Consider the following 16,368-nt stretch of genomic DNA (forward strand, 5'->3'; position numbering starts at 1 on the left):
GCAGGTGAACCAAGACGCCGGGTGGCAACCTCGAGGTGTCCAGAGTATCAGACGGACAGCTCTCAGCGAGCCTTTTGGGGAGAGGAACTCCTGCAATAAGACGCAGGTGACAACCGAAGTAGACACAGAAGCGGGAATTGACGGGCAAAGCGAGTGGGTGTCAAGAAAGAGGAGAAAGCGGCGGTGATGGTGATCAAGAAGCCGCTCACAAGACAGGAAAGACACCAGCGATGCAGGATGACGCTGGTCTCTCGAGACTATTCAGCCAAAAGGGGATGGTCAGGTGGAAGGCTAGAAGAAGCGGCTCACGGCAACTGGTGATCCCAAAAACAAATCGAACCGCAAGGACAGCGGATGAAGCTTGCGTTCTACGTGGAAAGAGTTGGGAGGCCTCTGGCTTGCGAAAATACGAACCGTGAAGAGGGGGATTGATGGTGAAGGAAAGGAGTCAGTCAACAAAGCCACCTTGTTTCTCAGTTGATCAAACGAGCACGAAGATCTGGCCTGTTTCGTTTGGCGTATTGCAGCGGGTGACTCCTTCGCTCAAGTCGCACTCAAAATAGGATCATCTTTTGATGCTCCAAAAGAAAATAATTACAAAATTTTCTTTTATAACGAAATTTTTTCTTTTCCACACCCCAACATCTAACAACCTCTGCCCAAATGTTGGCGATCGACGGCCAGAAAAGACGCAGCTCCGAAGTGAAAGTTCCCTTGCAACACCCAAACTTGTGTTTGCTCAAGGGCAGATATGGTCATCTTTCCTTCATCTTGTGGGTCGCTAACTGTTCCACGTGCAGCGGCGCCCATAGCCTCAAGCAAGAACTCTTTATTTAATATTGCATCACCGCTGCACCCGACAGCTTGACTTCCAGGCCAGTTACAGGTGGCTCCCCTCACTCTCTTGATGGGGAAGCTCTGTGAAGGAGCGCTTGCGCGGCGCAAATCTCCCAAAAAGCAACTCATGTGTAAGCAATTGCCGTAGGTCACATTCTCAAAAGGAGGACTCTATTTCAGGGTCTAATAGCTCTATACGGCATCCAATATCCTCGTAGAGCTTTCAATTCCACGAGAAGAACATGCCTCTATTGAGAACTACGCCGTAGGTCCAGCAACATCGGACCCCAGCAGTCGGAAAACGCAGGAAGAGAACCCAGAGGGAACCAATGGCGGTGTTAAGGGCGGCTGAGCAAGAGTGGTCATCGTAGCAAAACATCATAGCCATCTTTCCGTATATACATGGCATCTGCCATATTAGCGTGTCTGCGGCGCACCAGTTCGAAAATCACCAGTCCGGCACTGGTGCTGGGGACTTGGCGAAGAGCGGTGCCCAAAAATCCTCGATACAGCCATCTAGCCCAGCCTCCAGCTCGAGCGGCTTTTCTTTTGCAACGTTTATACGTCTCTCTGTACGCCAAATAATAAATCCGCAGCATCTGCCTGTTAGAGGGGCGAAGAGTGGCTTGGTGATCAAGATACTCTAAACGGGAAACATGAATGTTTTGGACAGCATTCAATGGATGTTGGATTGTTTGCTGAGCGACTGAGGCGGCAACTCCGGCAGCCATCAGGAAACACGGTTCCACAGCGTAATGAGGTTCAATAAGCGGTAATCCACGATCGCTAGACTGGGGTGAGCGTGAATATACTCCTTGATGGGCCTGTAGTGCGCCATAGTAAGTAGTGAGGAAGGAGTAGTACGATTGGGATTTGATGTACTCGAAGGAGGAAAAAAAGACGGCACTGCCGCAAGAGTCGCGCATGAACGACAAGCTCCAGCCAGCGAAAATACCACGCAATCCGATCTGTCTTAACTTGTTGCGCCCATAGTGCCACATGGTTTGGTAATGGCCTTCGAGAATTTCATTGATTCTAAGGCGGACTTGGAGAGCATCCAGGGGAGCGGCAACGATAGACTGAATTGACCCCGCAAGCAAGCCTGCTGTGAAAGTATCAGCAGGGTGAGCCGGCGGATATATGCGCCTAACACCCTGGGAAACAGGTTCATGCAATGCGCCTAAGACTTGAAGGTATGATGTATATAGCACAGCACCAACCCTGTCAGAACATGGTTTAGCCGCATTTCTCGCTTTCGGCCAGGGTGTTTCGGTTAACCTACCCAGCATTAGCCAAAAGAGGAGGCATGACCTGATTTGGTATAAAACGCCAACCATGTGTACGAACAGCATGTATGAGAAGACCAGGGGTTGTGGTATTCAAAGACCAGCGACCCCCCTCAGAACGATTGGGATAAACAGCTCGAGCGAAGGCCTGACCAGTGGTGAGGGCAATGATTTGGATTCGTCGTGATTCGGGAAGTTGGGAAAGGGGTGCCGAGTTTAACCAACAGAAAAACTTGTGAATACGTACCATGTAACTGGACGAAAGCGACAGGGTCAGATTAGCTCGAACCGATACTCCGGATGCATTTCACGAACACCTACTCAACCCGAGTACGGAAAAATGCCTTTACGGGCGCCCTGAAATAAAATGCGACAAGTTGCGCGCTAAGAGCCCGCACACCTGCAGCCGAAGCGCCCGTAGCTGCATTATTTCGCGAACTTCCGCGAGAGGAGCTCTCCTCTGGTGTTGAGAGTCGGTTCTCATCATTTTGCACTGGCTGACCTAGGGAGCCGGGCCCTCCAAAGCGAGGATCCATGTTTGGTTGGACGGTAAGCCGCCCGCAATCTGAAGGCGACGGATCTCAAATCTTCAAGCACAGCATGTCAAGGTTGGAGCGAAATAACCTGATAGTTACTGCCCAACAGTCTTCATGAAAGGCCAGAGCAGGCGCTACCAGGCCGACGACGCAAACTAGAACGAGGCAGATTTGCGCATCAGGAAAGAAGGTGGCACACTTGAAAGAGGACGATATCTTCCAAAAGTGCTTTGGCTCGCTTCCAGGGTCGCCAAAAGAGAAAATAAATGCAAACATTGCAAACATACTCGTGAATGCTCCAAAAGGAACCATGCTAATTCAGAGTACAGAGGCGCGTGATTGTCTTTTCGCGTCTGTCCTTGCAACTGATTCCATTGACCCTTTGTTTGAGAAATTGATATCTCTCTTGATTTTCTCTTGTGTTCTCCAACCCAGCTACTCCATCCTCCCACCATATCGTTTGCAATAGCTTCCATTAATATTTCCAGCTTTTCTACTCTGCCCTGCACGAACAGCAAGTTCTTGAAGCATCCCTGCTGCTCTGGAGAAAATCACATCATGGGCGACGAAATTGTCATTGATAAGACGACATTTTTCAATCGCCTCTCAAGCTTTTATACAGCATGGAAAACTGACAAACGATCCAGCCATCCAACATTTGGTGGCGTGGGTTCTATTGTCATCTTGATGGGTAAAACAGACGAGGCCAACAGCTTTCAGAAGAATAATGCGATACATGTATGCTGTTGAATCTCGTGCTTCATCGTGGCATCGGCTTGTTGCCGCTAACATTTCTCAGTTCTGGTTGCTTGGTTACGAATTTCCTGCTACTCTTCTCGTGTTTACGCCGGATGTGATGTACGTTGTAACGACAGCAAAGAAAGGTATTGTTCGAATCGAAGATGATTAAATCTCAGCACCGATTCTCTAACCGTAAAATAGCGAAACATCTGGAGCCTTTGAAAGGTGGAAAGATCCCCGTCGAAATATTGGTAACAACGAAGGATGCGGACGAAAAAACAAAAGTGTTCGAAAAGTGCTTGGATGTGATAAAGTCATCTGGGGTTCGTAAAGTCATATGGGAAGCAGAATCCCAGCATGCTAATCGTGCGCTGCTCGCAGAATAAGATCGGGATCCTACCGAGAGACACAACTACTGGCCCCTTTGTGGAGGACTGGAAGCGCGTATATGCAAAGATCTCTCGCGAACTAGAGGAGGTCGACATCGCCCCCGCTCTTTCCGCAGCATGCTTCTCAGTCAAAGATACGGATGAATTAGTACGTTTTCAAGCTAGTATGACTACCACCACTGAGCTAACGTAGACAGGTGTCTATCCGTAATGCGTCAAGAGCATGTAGTGGTCTAATGTCCGAATATTTTGTCGATGAGATGTCTAGCTTGCTCGACGAAGAGAAGGAAATGACGCATAAATCCCTCTCTATGCGCATCGACGCTAAGATCGACGATGCGAAGTTCTTCAACAAACTTGCTAAATTACCTTCTGAATTTGATCCCCAGCAAATTGACTGGGCGTATGGCCCCATCATTCAAAGTGGTGGGAAATACGACCTGAAACTCACAGCCACGTCCGATGACAACAATCTGGAGCCGGGTATTATCATTGCCGGGTTCGGAATCCGGTACAAGACCTACAGTTCAGTAATTGGACGCACTTACCTTGTTGACCCAACGAAGTCACAGGAAGAAAACTACGCGCTGATTTTGAATGTTCACGAAGTTGTCATGAAGGAGGTGCGCGACGGTGTGGTTGCGAAGGAACTCTACAACAAAGCCATCGACCTCATACGAGCCAAGAAACCAGAGCTCGAGTCTCACTTCTTAAAGAATGTCGGTGCTGGTATAGGTATCGAACTTCGCGACTCCAACATGATTCTAAACAGCAAGAATAACCGAATTCTGAAAAGCGGCATGACTTTTTCCATCACGGTTGGGCTGGTGGACGTTGAGGACCCGAGTTTGAAGGACAAGAAAAAGAATGTCTATTCGATGATGATAACAGACACCATCCGGGTCGGTGAAAGTGGGCCACATGTATTCACCAAAGATGCTGGCATTGATATGGACTCAGTATCATTTTACTTTGGCGACGAAGAAGAGACCCAAAAACCGACCAAGGAGAAGAAGGAACCTAAATCAAGCGCTATTGCGAGCAGGAATGTCACCAGAACAAAGCTCCGTGCTGAACGGCCGACCCAGGTCAACGAAGGAGCAGAGGCACGACGCCGTGAGCATCAGAAGGAGTTGGCAGCGAAGAAAACCAAGGAGGGCCTAGATCGATTTGCAGGCACTACCGGTGATGACAATGGAGTTGCACAAAAGAAGTTCAAGAGATTCGAATCATACAAGAGGGACAACCAACTGCCGGTCCGAGTCAAAGATTTAACGGTATATGTTGATCACAAGGCCTCCACCGTGATTATTCCTATATTGGGCCGGCCAGTACCATTCCACATCAACACGATAAAAAACGCCAGCAAAAGTGATGAAGGAGAATACGCCTATCTTCGAATTAACTTTCTCTCTCCAGGTCAGGGCGTTGGAAGGAAAGACGACCAACCTTTCGAAGATCTATCAGCACATTTCTTGCGCAATTTGACCCTTAGATCGAAGGACAACGATCGATTCGCACAGGTTGCTCAGGACATCACTGAGCTAAGGAAGAATGCTCTACGGCGTGAACAAGAGAAAAAAGAGATGGAGGACGTGGTTGAGCAAGATAAGCTCGTGGAGATCAGAAGTCAGTCGTTCCTCCCAAAAAGTTAAGTACGAGGCTAACAATATATCCCAGACCGTCGCCCGGTAAAATTACCTGATGTTTATCTTCGACCCCCACTGGATAAACGAGTTCCCGGGGAGGTTGAGATACACCAGAATGGCCTTCGTTATGTGTCTCCATTCCGCAATGAACACGTTGACGTGCTTTTTAGCAACGTCAAACATCTGTTCTTTCAGCCTTGTGCTCACGAGCTCATTGTTTTGATCCACGTCCACCTCAAGACGCCTATTATGATAGGAAAGAGGAAAACGAGAGACATCCAGTTCTATCGAGAAGCTACTGAGATGCAGTTCGATGAGACCGGAAATCGGAGACGTAAACATCGTTATGGGGATGAAGAGGAGTTCGAGGCAGAGCAAGAGGAAAGAAGACGGAGAGCGGCTTTGGATAGGGAGTTTAAATCATTCGCCGAGAAGATAGCCGATGCTGGGAAGGACGAGGGCGTTGATGTTGACATTCCTTTCAGAGAGATCGGCTTTAACGGTGTCCCAAACCGTTCGAATGTTCTAATCCAGCCCACCACAGACGCTCTCGTTCAGTTGACCGAACCCCCTTCCCTCGTCATCAGTCTGAACGAGATTGAGATTGCACATCTCGAGAGAGTTCAGGTATGTTGAGAAACCGACTCGCCGGCATGCCGCAATATCGCTAACCTCTCGACAGTTTGGGCTTAAAAACTTCGATCTTGTGTTCGTCTACAAGGATTTCCATAGACCTCCCGTCCATATCAACACGATTCCCGTGGAGAGTTTGGAAGGCGTGAAAGACTGGCTAGATTCTGTAGACATCGCGTTCACCGAAGGCCCCCTGAACCTGAACTGGACCACGATCATGAAGACAGTCGTCAGCGATCCATACGGCTTCTTTGCCGATGGTGGCTGGTCTTTCTTGGCAGCGGAATCGGATTCCGAGGATGGTTCAGATGAAGAGGAGGAATCAGCATTTGAACTGTCGGAATCTGAACTTGCCGCGGACGAAAGTTCTGAAGACGACAGCGAATACGATGACGACGCTAGTGCTGATGATGATTTCAGTGCGGAGGACGAGGAAAGCGGCGAGGACTGGGACGAGCTGGAACAACAAGCAAAAAAGAAGGACAAGGAAAGTGGATTTGATGATGAGGACCGGGGTAAGAAGCGAAAGAGGTGATTCGAACCTCGAGACCCTTGATTACAGTCCCCAAGCTCTCCTTGCTAACCCTTGTATTCTATACACTTATTGCCTAATGAAACCTAAGTAGAAAGAGATTGATGAATGCCAGCCCACCATTCCTCGGCATGAGAACTATTCTACAGCGAGATTGACTGTCTCCCGGTCGAACAGTAGACCTACCGCGTGTCACGGCGGGAATAAGATATTGATGGATTAGTGCGAGTACATATACGGACCGGTTGCTTCTTGCCGTCATCGTCTTTGTACCAGAAGACAAGATCCACTGGTGGCCGTACCAAACCCACCATTACTAGTAGTATGCATTGAAATTCTCCGGAAGCCAATCAGCACGACCTTATTTCCCTTCTCTCATCGCATACCACGTGTCGCGCATCCTTTTGACCTGCGATGGCGTGAAACGCTCGTAGCATTCATCAGACGAATAATCCATGAAATTGTGTATTGGATCAGCGCCTGGGTTATCCGGGCACGAATCCTTGAGAGCGGGACACCCATCTGTCGGCAAAGACTCTTGAGGGGTGTCGTCAATATAGTCACCCTCATTCTCAGGCGAGCATGACTCTCCCTCGAATGTGTGTAGGAGACCGTTCCAGTGGCCAATTTCGTGTATAGCAGTTCCACCCCGGTTATAATGCGTCAGGGAACCGCCCGGCATAGTGTTTGCAAGCACATTGCATCCATCCCTCACATAACTAGAACGAGGGCTAGTTACATTGATGCTAGGGTCGGGCAGAGTGCAGAAGCCAAGCACACTGGTTGCCAATTGTTCTGAAAGGTCAAGTTGGCGTGCTCGGTTTCCAGAGCCAGTAGGAGCTTGGAGGTCGGTCTGGAAGTAAACGTTGAGGGTTCTGTAGCTTCCTTTACGAAGTGCATCTTTCATAGCTAGTTCCTCCTCATTGCGTGCCCATTTGTCATTGGTTTGGCGAGTCACTCCTTCAAGGCGGTAGGTTATTGTCGCGTTTCGATACGCTTCTTGGAGGGACGATAGCTTGTGCTGGTCAGATAGTACTCACAAGAGAAGACGGTCGATAGAGTAATCTCGGGGGTGTCGAAATTGTATAGTACTAACCTGTGCAGCGAGCATCTCGTCAGATACGATATTCCCATTTGCTTTGCTGCTCACAACATGGAACCAGGTCGCTATCTCGATTGGTTCTACAGCCTTCCGACTTTCCTGGTCTACATTAGCGACACCCTCGAGGGCGCTCAGTCGCCGAAACTCTGCTTTCAAGGAATCATCTGGGGCTGCTGTGGCGCAAAAACCACGCCGCGAATCAGCGAAACAACCCTGCTGAAGACTGGTTATCACAAAGACCAGAAGCACCTGAAACTGAAAGAGTTGAAGCATATCGTCTAGGTGTTTGAAGGCTCAAAAGCTTACCAAGGGAATCTAACAGAGCATTAAAGAAACCGGCCGTTGCTCACAGTTACGTGAAATGGTATGCAACTTTTGCCGTATGTTGGATTCAGAATTCCTAGGCGTGGGTTAGGAATGAGACAGCAAGGGATGAAAGAATCGCAAAACATGACCTAGGTGTTCCCCAAACAATCAGGAATTCAACCGAGGACGACGTCCCAAGACGGAAGTAAGATCGGCATGAATCAATTGACCATTATACGCTAAACCCACATGAAGATGGCTTAAAAGCCAGTCATCAGCTCATCCGTCAATTTGAGCGCTCTGAAATGGTCCGATACCGTCCAGACCAACAGAGACACTTCCAAACACTGTTAATGTACAAGACCGAGAGCGAAGTGAAAGGGAAGAGTAAAATTCCCCCAAAAACGAAGAGCGACCCATGTTAGTGCAAATGGGCCCCAACCCTGTCATCCCGCCCTGTAGCGATCGCGGCTGATTCTTGTTCATTGTTCCAAGTTAAGTAAGTATGATCCCCCAATTTTCTAATACAATCAGTATGGGACTATACACAGAGAGGAAGAGATATTACCTTGGACGAACTAGGTGAGCAATCGTAAACAGCGCTCCAAGGAGAACGCAGACACCACCGACGACAACGTAGGCGATTCCCATAAACGGATTCTGACCACCCAGAACTGTTCGTGTTGAGATTATGATGGATTTTGTTCCACCAAAATCTGTGACTGGAAAACCTGTTAAAGAGTCAGTACGGCGAAAATATTCCCCCAGGTGCCAACATACGATCCTTGATGTCCAATTGATAATTTCCCGCCGCCATGGCTGTAATATCATTTCTCCGAGATAGTTTGCTGAAGGTGGGAAGGGCAGCTGTTCTCATCCACACCATGAAATCCTCGTCTTCGTGCAAATTAGGAATTTCGTACTTGTAATTATCCGGGTAACGTTCCCGCCAATTTGGCGGAGGGACAACCTCGCCTGGCTGGTAAGAGGTCTGCTTGATTAGCTCCTTGTCACTATCCCAGGCAATACCCTTGTTAGTCATATTATACGTCTCAGGACCGTCGCGGCCGTTCATGAAAATGGGGCTGGATATTGTGTCGTTGAACATAGAGTTAGCGATGAGTCCACACGGGTAATATGGTTTGCCATCCTCATCAAGTCTGAGAGGATCGCAAGCGCCTCCATTGATTGTGTCACTCTTCACAGCCTTCCCTTTCAGTTGATCAATGTCAAGAGACTTCACGTATCTCCGATGGTTCTGATAAAAGTTGGTAAGGCGGTAGTACAGGAAAACGGGTGGCCCCATGGAATCCGGAATGTCAAACATCAATCGGCAGAGCTGGCTTCCACTAACGTCCTCGATTCGTTGCCAGGTTGGCCTTGCGTAAGAGGATTTGAAGGTATATTTGAATTTACCATCGGGAATCTGTACGGCGCTCGCATTAAGCGTGGCGTCCTTGCAATCTGAGTAGTCTATGACCAATTCTTGAACCTGTGAAAAAGAAGGAAATCAATGTTGGAAGCCGAAATCCGACATTTCCATGGTGCCATACTGTTGAACTTGCCCACAGTAGTAGGCCACCGATGGGGGCGAATATGACTCCGACCACGAAGAAAAGAGGCAAGACACTTTTGGGCGTCAGGATCGGTCTAAGTGCTCGTCAGCAACTAGACTTCAGACACGGTCATATGTGTTTTTGGAGACCCACTGCCAGGCCTTCAGACGTTGCTGCCGAAAGGCAGTATCTCAAAACCTCGTAAGTACAATCGAAACTCAGTTGAGGGTAGAATATTCTCACTTGCAGGCCTTCTGTTTTTTGGTTTCTTATCGATGTCCGCGTCTCCCCTGTGCTCCTGCTCGCCGAACGGCTCAGTACGGTCGCCTTGTGGATTGGACATGATTCTTCATAAAGCCCCTCCCATACGCGAAGATAACATATGGGGTCTAATGGAGAGCGTTGTTGCAGAAGATAGATTTGAATGCTGGTGCAAGGGAGAGAAGTGGTGGCGCAGCTGCCTCGAGTTGCGGACTTGGTGAGCTTCGCCCGCCCAAGGTACCAGATGACGAGCGCAAAGATTTCATGATACTTCTGCGACAGGCGGTGTGGCCTTCATACATGGAGCATATCTCGTCGTCTTATTCGCTCTCTTGTATGGCTCTTCCCGCAAGCTCTGAATCTACTGGATGAACAGGGACCAGTCGGCCGACCGAGTGAGGATCGGCAGCCGTATTTGGAAGGGGGAAATGCGCCCTGAGCTCGTCGCTGGTTCCGCCGATTCTCCTCTCCTCCCTCCCGGGCGCATTCAAAATCCTCTCCTGATCTGCGGAACTGAACCGAAACTTCTCATCGATTGAGAACCAGAGCTATCTCCTACGTCAGCATGGACCGAGGCGCACATTTCGCAAGCCCAAACTAAGTACGCTCTATTTCAGAAGTAAGATTCGACTCGACCACATTGCAATTGGGGCTGATGTCTCACAGAGAGCGCAAGGCCTGGTATCCGAACGCCTGGACAGAAGAAAGCAAAAAAAGCCAAGGAAAAACCCAATTAACGCCGAATCATCCAATCCATGCCAACCAACTATGCTGAAAAAGATAAGGGAGAGAGGGAGGCGCAGACAGAGAGAGAAACAAAATACAGCCAATCCTGTATGGCACAATGTTCCGCCGCAAGAAATATCAGGATAAAACGTTTTGCGCCGAAACGATGATGGCAAAAAATAAATATTGCTCGCCAATGAGGGGAGGAGTGTTGAAATGACTTGCAGAAGCATTCAAGCCACGCCGTGGCACCGCCCCATCAATCTGAATGCCTTTGGAAATGTATGGGGTTGAAGAGACCAACTCGTTCGAAAGCAGTCCAGAGCTTGCTTGCTTTATTCACATCGATCTTGCAAGCTTGCTGAGCATCAGTCTTGCGAAACTCCTTGCCAATCCTCAAAGCTCTGATACGAGCCTCGAAAATACGGCGCTTGCTGCAGAGATAGGTTGCACAGGAAAGCCTCAGAGTGGCAGCGAGGTTGAGTTCGGCTGGGGTCAACAATAACCGATCTGGATCATTACTAAGGTCTAACATCTGACCTTTCCAGTCTGCCTTCAGCGCTTTCGCATTGCCGCCGAGTACCTCTAGGGAGGGCGAGTAATCCTTGATTGAATTAAAATCTGTGTCATCCCTACTTGTGCCGCTATTGCGGGACGGCTTGGAATTCGGTAAGTGCAGTTCAAACGAATCCAGAGCCCTCTGCTTCGGGGTAGACTTTGGTGTGCGCTTTACTCGGGGCGTCCGTTGCACACGGGGTTGAGCAGGAACTACCCTTTTCGTTGGCGCTGGCGCGATTCTCTTCAATCTGCCATCTAAGACACGGGGAGGATGTCGATTCATCATGACCAACTGACGCTCAAGAGTCTCTCTTTCTTCCCGGGCCCACGCCGCCGGATTGCGATTGTAACGCGTCGAAACAGTGGGCACGCAAGAAAGGGCCAAACGGTACTCATCCCGCGTTGGTTTATTCAGCTTATTCTCGAACCTTGCCATGTGGGAGTTTATGTGCTGTTCCATCAAAGCCTCGGTAGCTGATGGCAGCATCGGACCAAACAGCGGCTCATCGGTGGCGATTTCAGAGATGGACTCATGCCTTGGAAAAAGGACAGGGTCTCTTGATGAGCCAACCAAGGCATCTCCTTCGGGTTGCTCTGAGACGATTGATTTTCCTTTCTTATTCCCGGCATACGGGGTCACAGGTGGTGATGGCAAATTCATCTCTGACTGTGTTTGCTTTCGGTCAGCGGAAATGGGGGCGAATTTGATTTCATGCGAATATGATGGATCCTGCGACATCTTGTGAGGTGAAAATGTGGGATTAAATGATTCGAAGGGTTTAGGCTCCGGGGGAGACATGAGACTAGACATCGAAGGTAAGCGACCCATGTTGGGCTTCTCAGTTGACACCACGGGAGACGAGGCTGCAGGAAAGGATGTCATCTCAAATAAATCCGGCTCCAGGACCTGGAAAGCGTTCTCCGGAATTTGGAGGAAGTCTGACGGGGAGGGACGATTTGGGAGAAACAGTCACCGCAGTCTTTAATTTATAGAGCAGCCTGATACGTAAGGATGGAGAGGTGCGATGGGTGATGGGGTAATGTGAGAAGACAATGGAATGGAATTGAGGAGGAGAGCACACGTGAAAGGTGATTTGTCAGGGGCCTTCGTCCTGTGGCGACAGGCAGCAAGTATGACCCAATCTCGGCGATAAGACACTGCGACCGGCGACGACGGAGTGGCCGCCTAGGGAAAGAAGAGCAAAACAGTCACGAGTCCAAGCAAGGATAAATCAAGACCCGGCTGGGAAGGCGCAAGTCGGCAAGACTGACTGGGCTATGAGTCAATGTGTTGCTGATGGACGGATGGGGCTGGCGGGTGCTGTGGATTGTACAATGGATGTTCACGAGACTGCGGGGTCCGGCGCGTGGCAGTAGAAGCAACGACGCAATGCCAATCTCTCACCTCGCGGGGCCAATTAGGGACCGCAACAGAAGGCGAAAACCTGATGACCAGACTTTGTCGAGCTGTGGGAAGTGCACCTTCTCTTAAATCCAGCAATGGATGGTCAGCGTGTGATCGTAGCGGGATGTGGTGGGTGATCTCCCACATGACGATGAGAGTCACAAGAAGGGGATGAGGAATGATTTGCTGCATCAGCAACCCAGACAAGGTTTAATTTTAGCAAAGTTACGGTTGGCTGCTGGAGCGCCCGACTGAGGGGGGGCTTAGTTCAAGTTTGGTCTTGAACCGACCAATGAATTGGACCTTCGCTCAAGTGGTTGGGCTGAAAGCTGGTTGGAAGGATGGAGGGGTTTTCTTGAAACGTTGAATCATGGCTGACATCACCCTGGACGAAGGGTAAGTTATCCACCCAAGCAGACTTCAATTGACTTGGCGAAGAGCCAGAGTTAGTTGGATGAGTCAAACATCCAAGGCTGGAGCAGCCATGTTGGCCTTCGGGACCCAGATTATTCTGGTCCTGCGATGACAATGACTCAGGATGAATTGACAAAAAGCAAACATAATACTGGCCTCCGGGTCAACCACCAATGAGCACGCCGTTCGAGACGAACAGTCGCCCATCGGATGGGAAGGTGTTGGAACCATGCAAAGATCATCGGAACTCGGACCTCGTTGCAACACTCCCCCTCAGAGCCGCAGTGCAGAGTCCATACCAAGGGCGCTCAGGACCTTGTTCAGTTCACACATTCCCACACTCTTGGACATCAACTTTCGAGAAATCAGGACGCAGGAACGGAGACTGAAAGTGTGGCGGCCCGGAATTCCATCCCAACAGTTCTCCCTTCATCACTGGTCTGTAGGTACCTAATGTTGTCCCGAAAACGTCCACCTTTAATCTAAATTCCAGAGCTCCTGCCGCAATGTTACTATCAAAATATATTGCTTGTATTTCCTCTTTTAGATTGATTACTTCAAGACAGGCAGTGCCTGTAGCACTGAGAACCGGGGCGATTGACAGAACTTTGCCATTCACAAGAGGTACATGATTCTTGGATTATACTGACCCATGAAAACATCAGCCTTAGCATCATCCCCTTCCAAAGCCGCAGCACAATTCAGCAATCAGACATATCAAGGTAGAGTCGGCGATGAAATTGATAACCCAGGGCGATTAGTAGTTTAGCGATACGAAGGGAACAACCTTGGAAGAACAATCACAGCTCCTTGTAGTACCACGGAAAGTTCAGTCTCTTCCAGGAAGAACCGTACTGATGCCGGTGGCTCGCAAATATTAACAATAAATCCCTAATGATTAGAGATAATACCGAGTAAAGTTGTCTCAAGCAACATGCTTCCTTATGTCAAGGTCTTTTCATTATCGGACAATTGGACCAAATAAAACTGATAGAACGAACGATGATACGCCCCAAGGTTACATAGAAACTTAGTCAGATAGCCAAATCAAAAGCTGTCCTAATGCCTGGCCTGTTTCTCGGGTCTGAGTCTCTTTCGGCTTTCATAGGCTATCATGTCGCTAAGATCTTCCTGGAATTGCCAGTTTGGGTTGTTATCCTGCTGTCTCCGGGACTCATAAAGCTTCCTGAGATGTTCATTGTCTAGTCCATCATCGCCATGCATTTCATCCGGATCCACGGATACATCGACATCGCCGGGTTTCTTGCGTTTGCGGTTCTGATCTTCCGCGCCGAGAACAGGCAGGTTCTCGGGGGGTTGACGGAGGTCGTATACCCTATCACCCCCGAAGAAACCCTGTACTTGCGTCTGCCGTTCAGGTATGACGTGGAAGGCACTTCGATTGCCGACAGACTCCTCAGTTTGAGTTCCACGGTACTGCTTGCGCACGTCGAACTCTCCAGGCGCATTCTCGATGCTGGTTAACTCTGACGGAACAGCTGAGACCAGCCCGCTTGGAGTCTCCAGTCCGCTGGGGGTCTTTAATCCAATATCTAAATCTTCTTCATCAATTTCTTCCTCCTCTTCCTCTTCTTCCTCCTCACTTCCTTCGTCGGATAGCTCCGGCTCTTGTAATTCTCCCCAGAGGTCCCTTTCAACCGGTTCGCCCTGTTGCACAATTTGTTGGGGTTGCAGGACACCAAAAATATCGCCTCCATACAGAGGTCTATTGTGTTCATCAACTGGGGGCTTCCCATACCCACCAGGGTGGTACCCCCACATAGCGCCGGGCGGCGGAGGGGCATTAAGGCCGGGAACCTTTAGAGCTGGGTAAGAAGGGGGGGGTCCATAGCGCTGCTGATTGATCAGCCACGGGGGAGGAGCACCAGGGGGCATATTGAGAGCGTCCTTCAGTTCTGAGCTGAGCTCCCCTGGGCGAAGATGACGCTGGTTGGTCTCAAATTCTTTTCCTTCGTAGTAAACCTCACCATAACGAGTTAATTCGGGTTTTGTTTGGAAACGAAAGAACGCCTCGTATAACTTTTGGTAGTCAATGTCAAGCCGCCCCATTTTCGGTTGGACCCTCTCACGTTGCTTCTGTTTAAGGCTTGCTTGCTCTTGTTTATCCAAGGCAGCATCGCGCATTTCCGAGATTCCAGTCTCTTGGATAAACCTGGGCAAGGCAAAAGGCGGCTTCTCGATTCCCCTTTTGGACGAGAGATATTCCCGCTTTAAGGACCAATGGGAAGGCACTGGAACGACGTTTCGATGAGCTTTGATGTGAACCAAAAGGCGAGGGTCGGGAGCTGAAGTATCTGTCCACTCTACTAGTTCGGGTTTTCTAACCATCGCTTTGAGCTCGGCAACTGATAATTTGTTTAATTCCTTGCGCTTGCGCTTCGAAAGGGCTGGGGTCTTGTCGTCCTCTTCCTCCGGGATGTCGGCGTCATCATCAAAGTAGACCTCCGGTTTCTGGGTCTCAATTGATAATGATTTCGTCTCCTCGGCTTCATCAAATCTGCTAGCAATATCCTTGTATATCTGCCACAGGGGATCATCCGGGTCAAGAGAAATGGAGTTTTCCGGACCAACGCCATCGGTATCTGAACGAGCTACCAAGGCTTGATTTCCCTTATCGGACGCGTCGTGGACCGCCGGTTCAGGGGTCTTGGAAGAAACACGTTAGCCTACATGATAAAACGGGATATTCGATGCGTACCTGAGACTTCAGAGCCTTCTTGCGTGCCCTTCTAAGCTGGTTTTTGCTCAGTTTCATAGCGCTTGCGTCGGGGTTCTTTCTGTAGACTTGAGGGCCTTTACAGACTTAGGGCGAGACTTGCAGTGGGAATAGGATCGAGGAGAGAATGCATTTACTGTTATTGCAGGTTCGTGACAAGAATTGTCTGATTCCTCCCCATACTATGCCTAGAATAGTTAGTCCATCTTCGGCTCCAGCTCCACCAGGTCATTGTTTGTGTCTGAATCGTCAGGCATCAATGACGTTGATTTTAACCATTGTTAATGCAAAGTAAGTAGATTGATTGGATCACCTAATAACTAGCAACTTATAATAGATGAAGTTAATGGCTTGTGGAACTAGACAAATAGTTGTTGTTGTTATTTCTATTTAACATCTTGGGAAGGTGCAGCGCTAGTGTCAGAGAACTCGGACATTGATAGCTAATGGATCTGCTGTAACGTAATTCCCGACCGAACCATCCACCCGACTGAACCGTCCACCCCCATCGATTTTGACCGCGTCGTTCAACATGTTGAACTTTGAACCACCACCATGCCACAAAAACCATGTCTATTAAATCAAGACTTAGCAGAGCAAGAGGGGAGGATTTAACTTGCAATATCTACTTTAAAAAATAATAAAATTTAAAGTAAGCATTAAGTAGTAAAGGTTTATAATATACATCAAGTAATATTAT

At 49.0% G+C, this 16,368-nt stretch overlaps 6 protein-coding genes across 6 annotated transcripts; 1 reads left to right on the plus strand and 5 right to left on the minus strand.

Annotated features, from left to right (window-relative positions):
• Positions 1 to 1,199: 1,199 nt before the first annotated feature.
• Positions 1,200 to 2,659, minus strand: BJX67DRAFT_374493 (putative mitochondrial carrier protein; the record flags this gene model as incomplete). The annotated part of the gene is made up of 3 exons (XM_071031556.1): positions 1,200 to 2,058; positions 2,120 to 2,271; positions 2,450 to 2,659. The coding sequence occupies 3 exons, from the start codon at positions 2,657 to 2,659 to the stop codon at positions 1,200 to 1,202; spliced, it is 1,221 nt and encodes a 406-aa protein (XP_070882584.1).
• A 327-nt stretch (positions 2,660 to 2,986) lies between these two features.
• On the plus strand, positions 2,987 to 6,745 carry spt16 (chromatin-remodeling protein SPT16). Its single transcript, XM_071026292.1, has 7 exons — positions 2,987 to 3,397; positions 3,459 to 3,543; positions 3,602 to 3,723; positions 3,782 to 3,937; positions 3,987 to 5,418; positions 5,470 to 6,065; positions 6,121 to 6,745. Exons 1-7 carry the CDS (start codon positions 3,218 to 3,220, stop codon positions 6,604 to 6,606), a joined length of 3,057 nt encoding a protein of 1,018 aa, XP_070882585.1. The 5' UTR covers positions 2,987 to 3,217; the 3' UTR covers positions 6,607 to 6,745.
• A 219-nt stretch (positions 6,746 to 6,964) lies between these two features.
• Positions 6,965 to 7,978, minus strand: BJX67DRAFT_374495 (zinc metalloprotease; the record flags this gene model as incomplete). The annotated part of the gene is made up of 2 exons (XM_071031557.1): positions 6,965 to 7,618; positions 7,700 to 7,978. The coding sequence occupies 2 exons, from the start codon at positions 7,976 to 7,978 to the stop codon at positions 6,965 to 6,967; spliced, it is 933 nt and encodes a 310-aa protein (XP_070882586.1).
• Positions 7,979 to 8,432: 454 nt separating this feature from the next.
• On the minus strand, positions 8,433 to 9,910 carry BJX67DRAFT_374496 (CDC50/LEM3 family protein; the record flags this gene model as incomplete). Its single annotated transcript, XM_071031558.1, has 5 exons — positions 8,433 to 8,532; positions 8,580 to 8,742; positions 8,792 to 9,503; positions 9,565 to 9,668; positions 9,811 to 9,910. 5 exons carry the CDS (start codon positions 9,908 to 9,910, stop codon positions 8,433 to 8,435), a joined length of 1,179 nt encoding a protein of 392 aa, XP_070882587.1.
• A 589-nt stretch (positions 9,911 to 10,499) lies between these two features.
• Positions 10,500 to 12,289, minus strand: BJX67DRAFT_255898 (SWIRM domain-containing protein). Its single transcript, XM_071026293.1, has 2 exons — positions 12,195 to 12,289; positions 10,500 to 11,915 (listed from the first exon to the last, which is right to left on the minus strand). The coding sequence occupies exon 2, from the start codon at positions 11,909 to 11,911 to the stop codon at positions 10,814 to 10,816; it is 1,098 nt and encodes a 365-aa protein (XP_070882588.1). The 5' UTR covers positions 11,912 to 11,915; positions 12,195 to 12,289; the 3' UTR covers positions 10,500 to 10,813.
• A 1,030-nt stretch (positions 12,290 to 13,319) lies between these two features.
• Positions 13,320 to 15,835, minus strand: BJX67DRAFT_363517 (U2 snRNP complex subunit CUS1). The gene is made up of 2 exons (XM_071030100.1): positions 15,651 to 15,835; positions 13,320 to 15,598 (listed from the first exon to the last, which is right to left on the minus strand). Exons 1-2 carry the CDS (start codon positions 15,705 to 15,707, stop codon positions 13,991 to 13,993), a joined length of 1,665 nt encoding a protein of 554 aa, XP_070882589.1. The 5' UTR covers positions 15,708 to 15,835; the 3' UTR covers positions 13,320 to 13,990.
• Between the last annotated feature and the right edge of the window lie 533 nt (positions 15,836 to 16,368).

This window comes from Aspergillus lucknowensis, assembly GCF_044049455.1.
Source record: "Aspergillus lucknowensis strain CBS 449.75 chromosome Unknown BJX67scaffold_50, whole genome shotgun sequence".
Taxonomy (NCBI): domain Eukaryota; kingdom Fungi; phylum Ascomycota; class Eurotiomycetes; order Eurotiales; family Aspergillaceae; genus Aspergillus; species Aspergillus lucknowensis.

Bases quoted from the DNA above. Each gene is read 5' to 3' on its own strand.
- BJX67DRAFT_363517 (XM_071030100.1), bottom strand. From the start codon at position 15,707: ATGAAACTGAGCAAAAACCAGCTTAGAAGGGCACGCAAGAAGGCTCTG. The intron at 15,599-15,650 runs GTACGCATCGAA...GTTTCTTCCAAG, and splicing joins AGAAGGCTCTGAAGTCTCAG to ACCCCTGAACCGGCGGTCCA.
- spt16 (XM_071026292.1), top strand. From the start codon at position 3,218: ATGGGCGACGAAATTGTCATTGATAAGACGACATTTTTCAATCGCCTC. The intron at 3,398-3,458 runs GTATGCTGTTGA...AACATTTCTCAG, and splicing joins AGAAGAATAATGCGATACAT to TTCTGGTTGCTTGGTTACGA. The intron at 3,938-3,986 runs GTACGTTTTCAA...TAACGTAGACAG, and splicing joins TCAAAGATACGGATGAATTA to GTGTCTATCCGTAATGCGTC.
- BJX67DRAFT_255898 (XM_071026293.1), bottom strand. From the start codon at position 11,911: ATGTCTCCCCCGGAGCCTAAACCCTTCGAATCATTTAATCCCACATTT.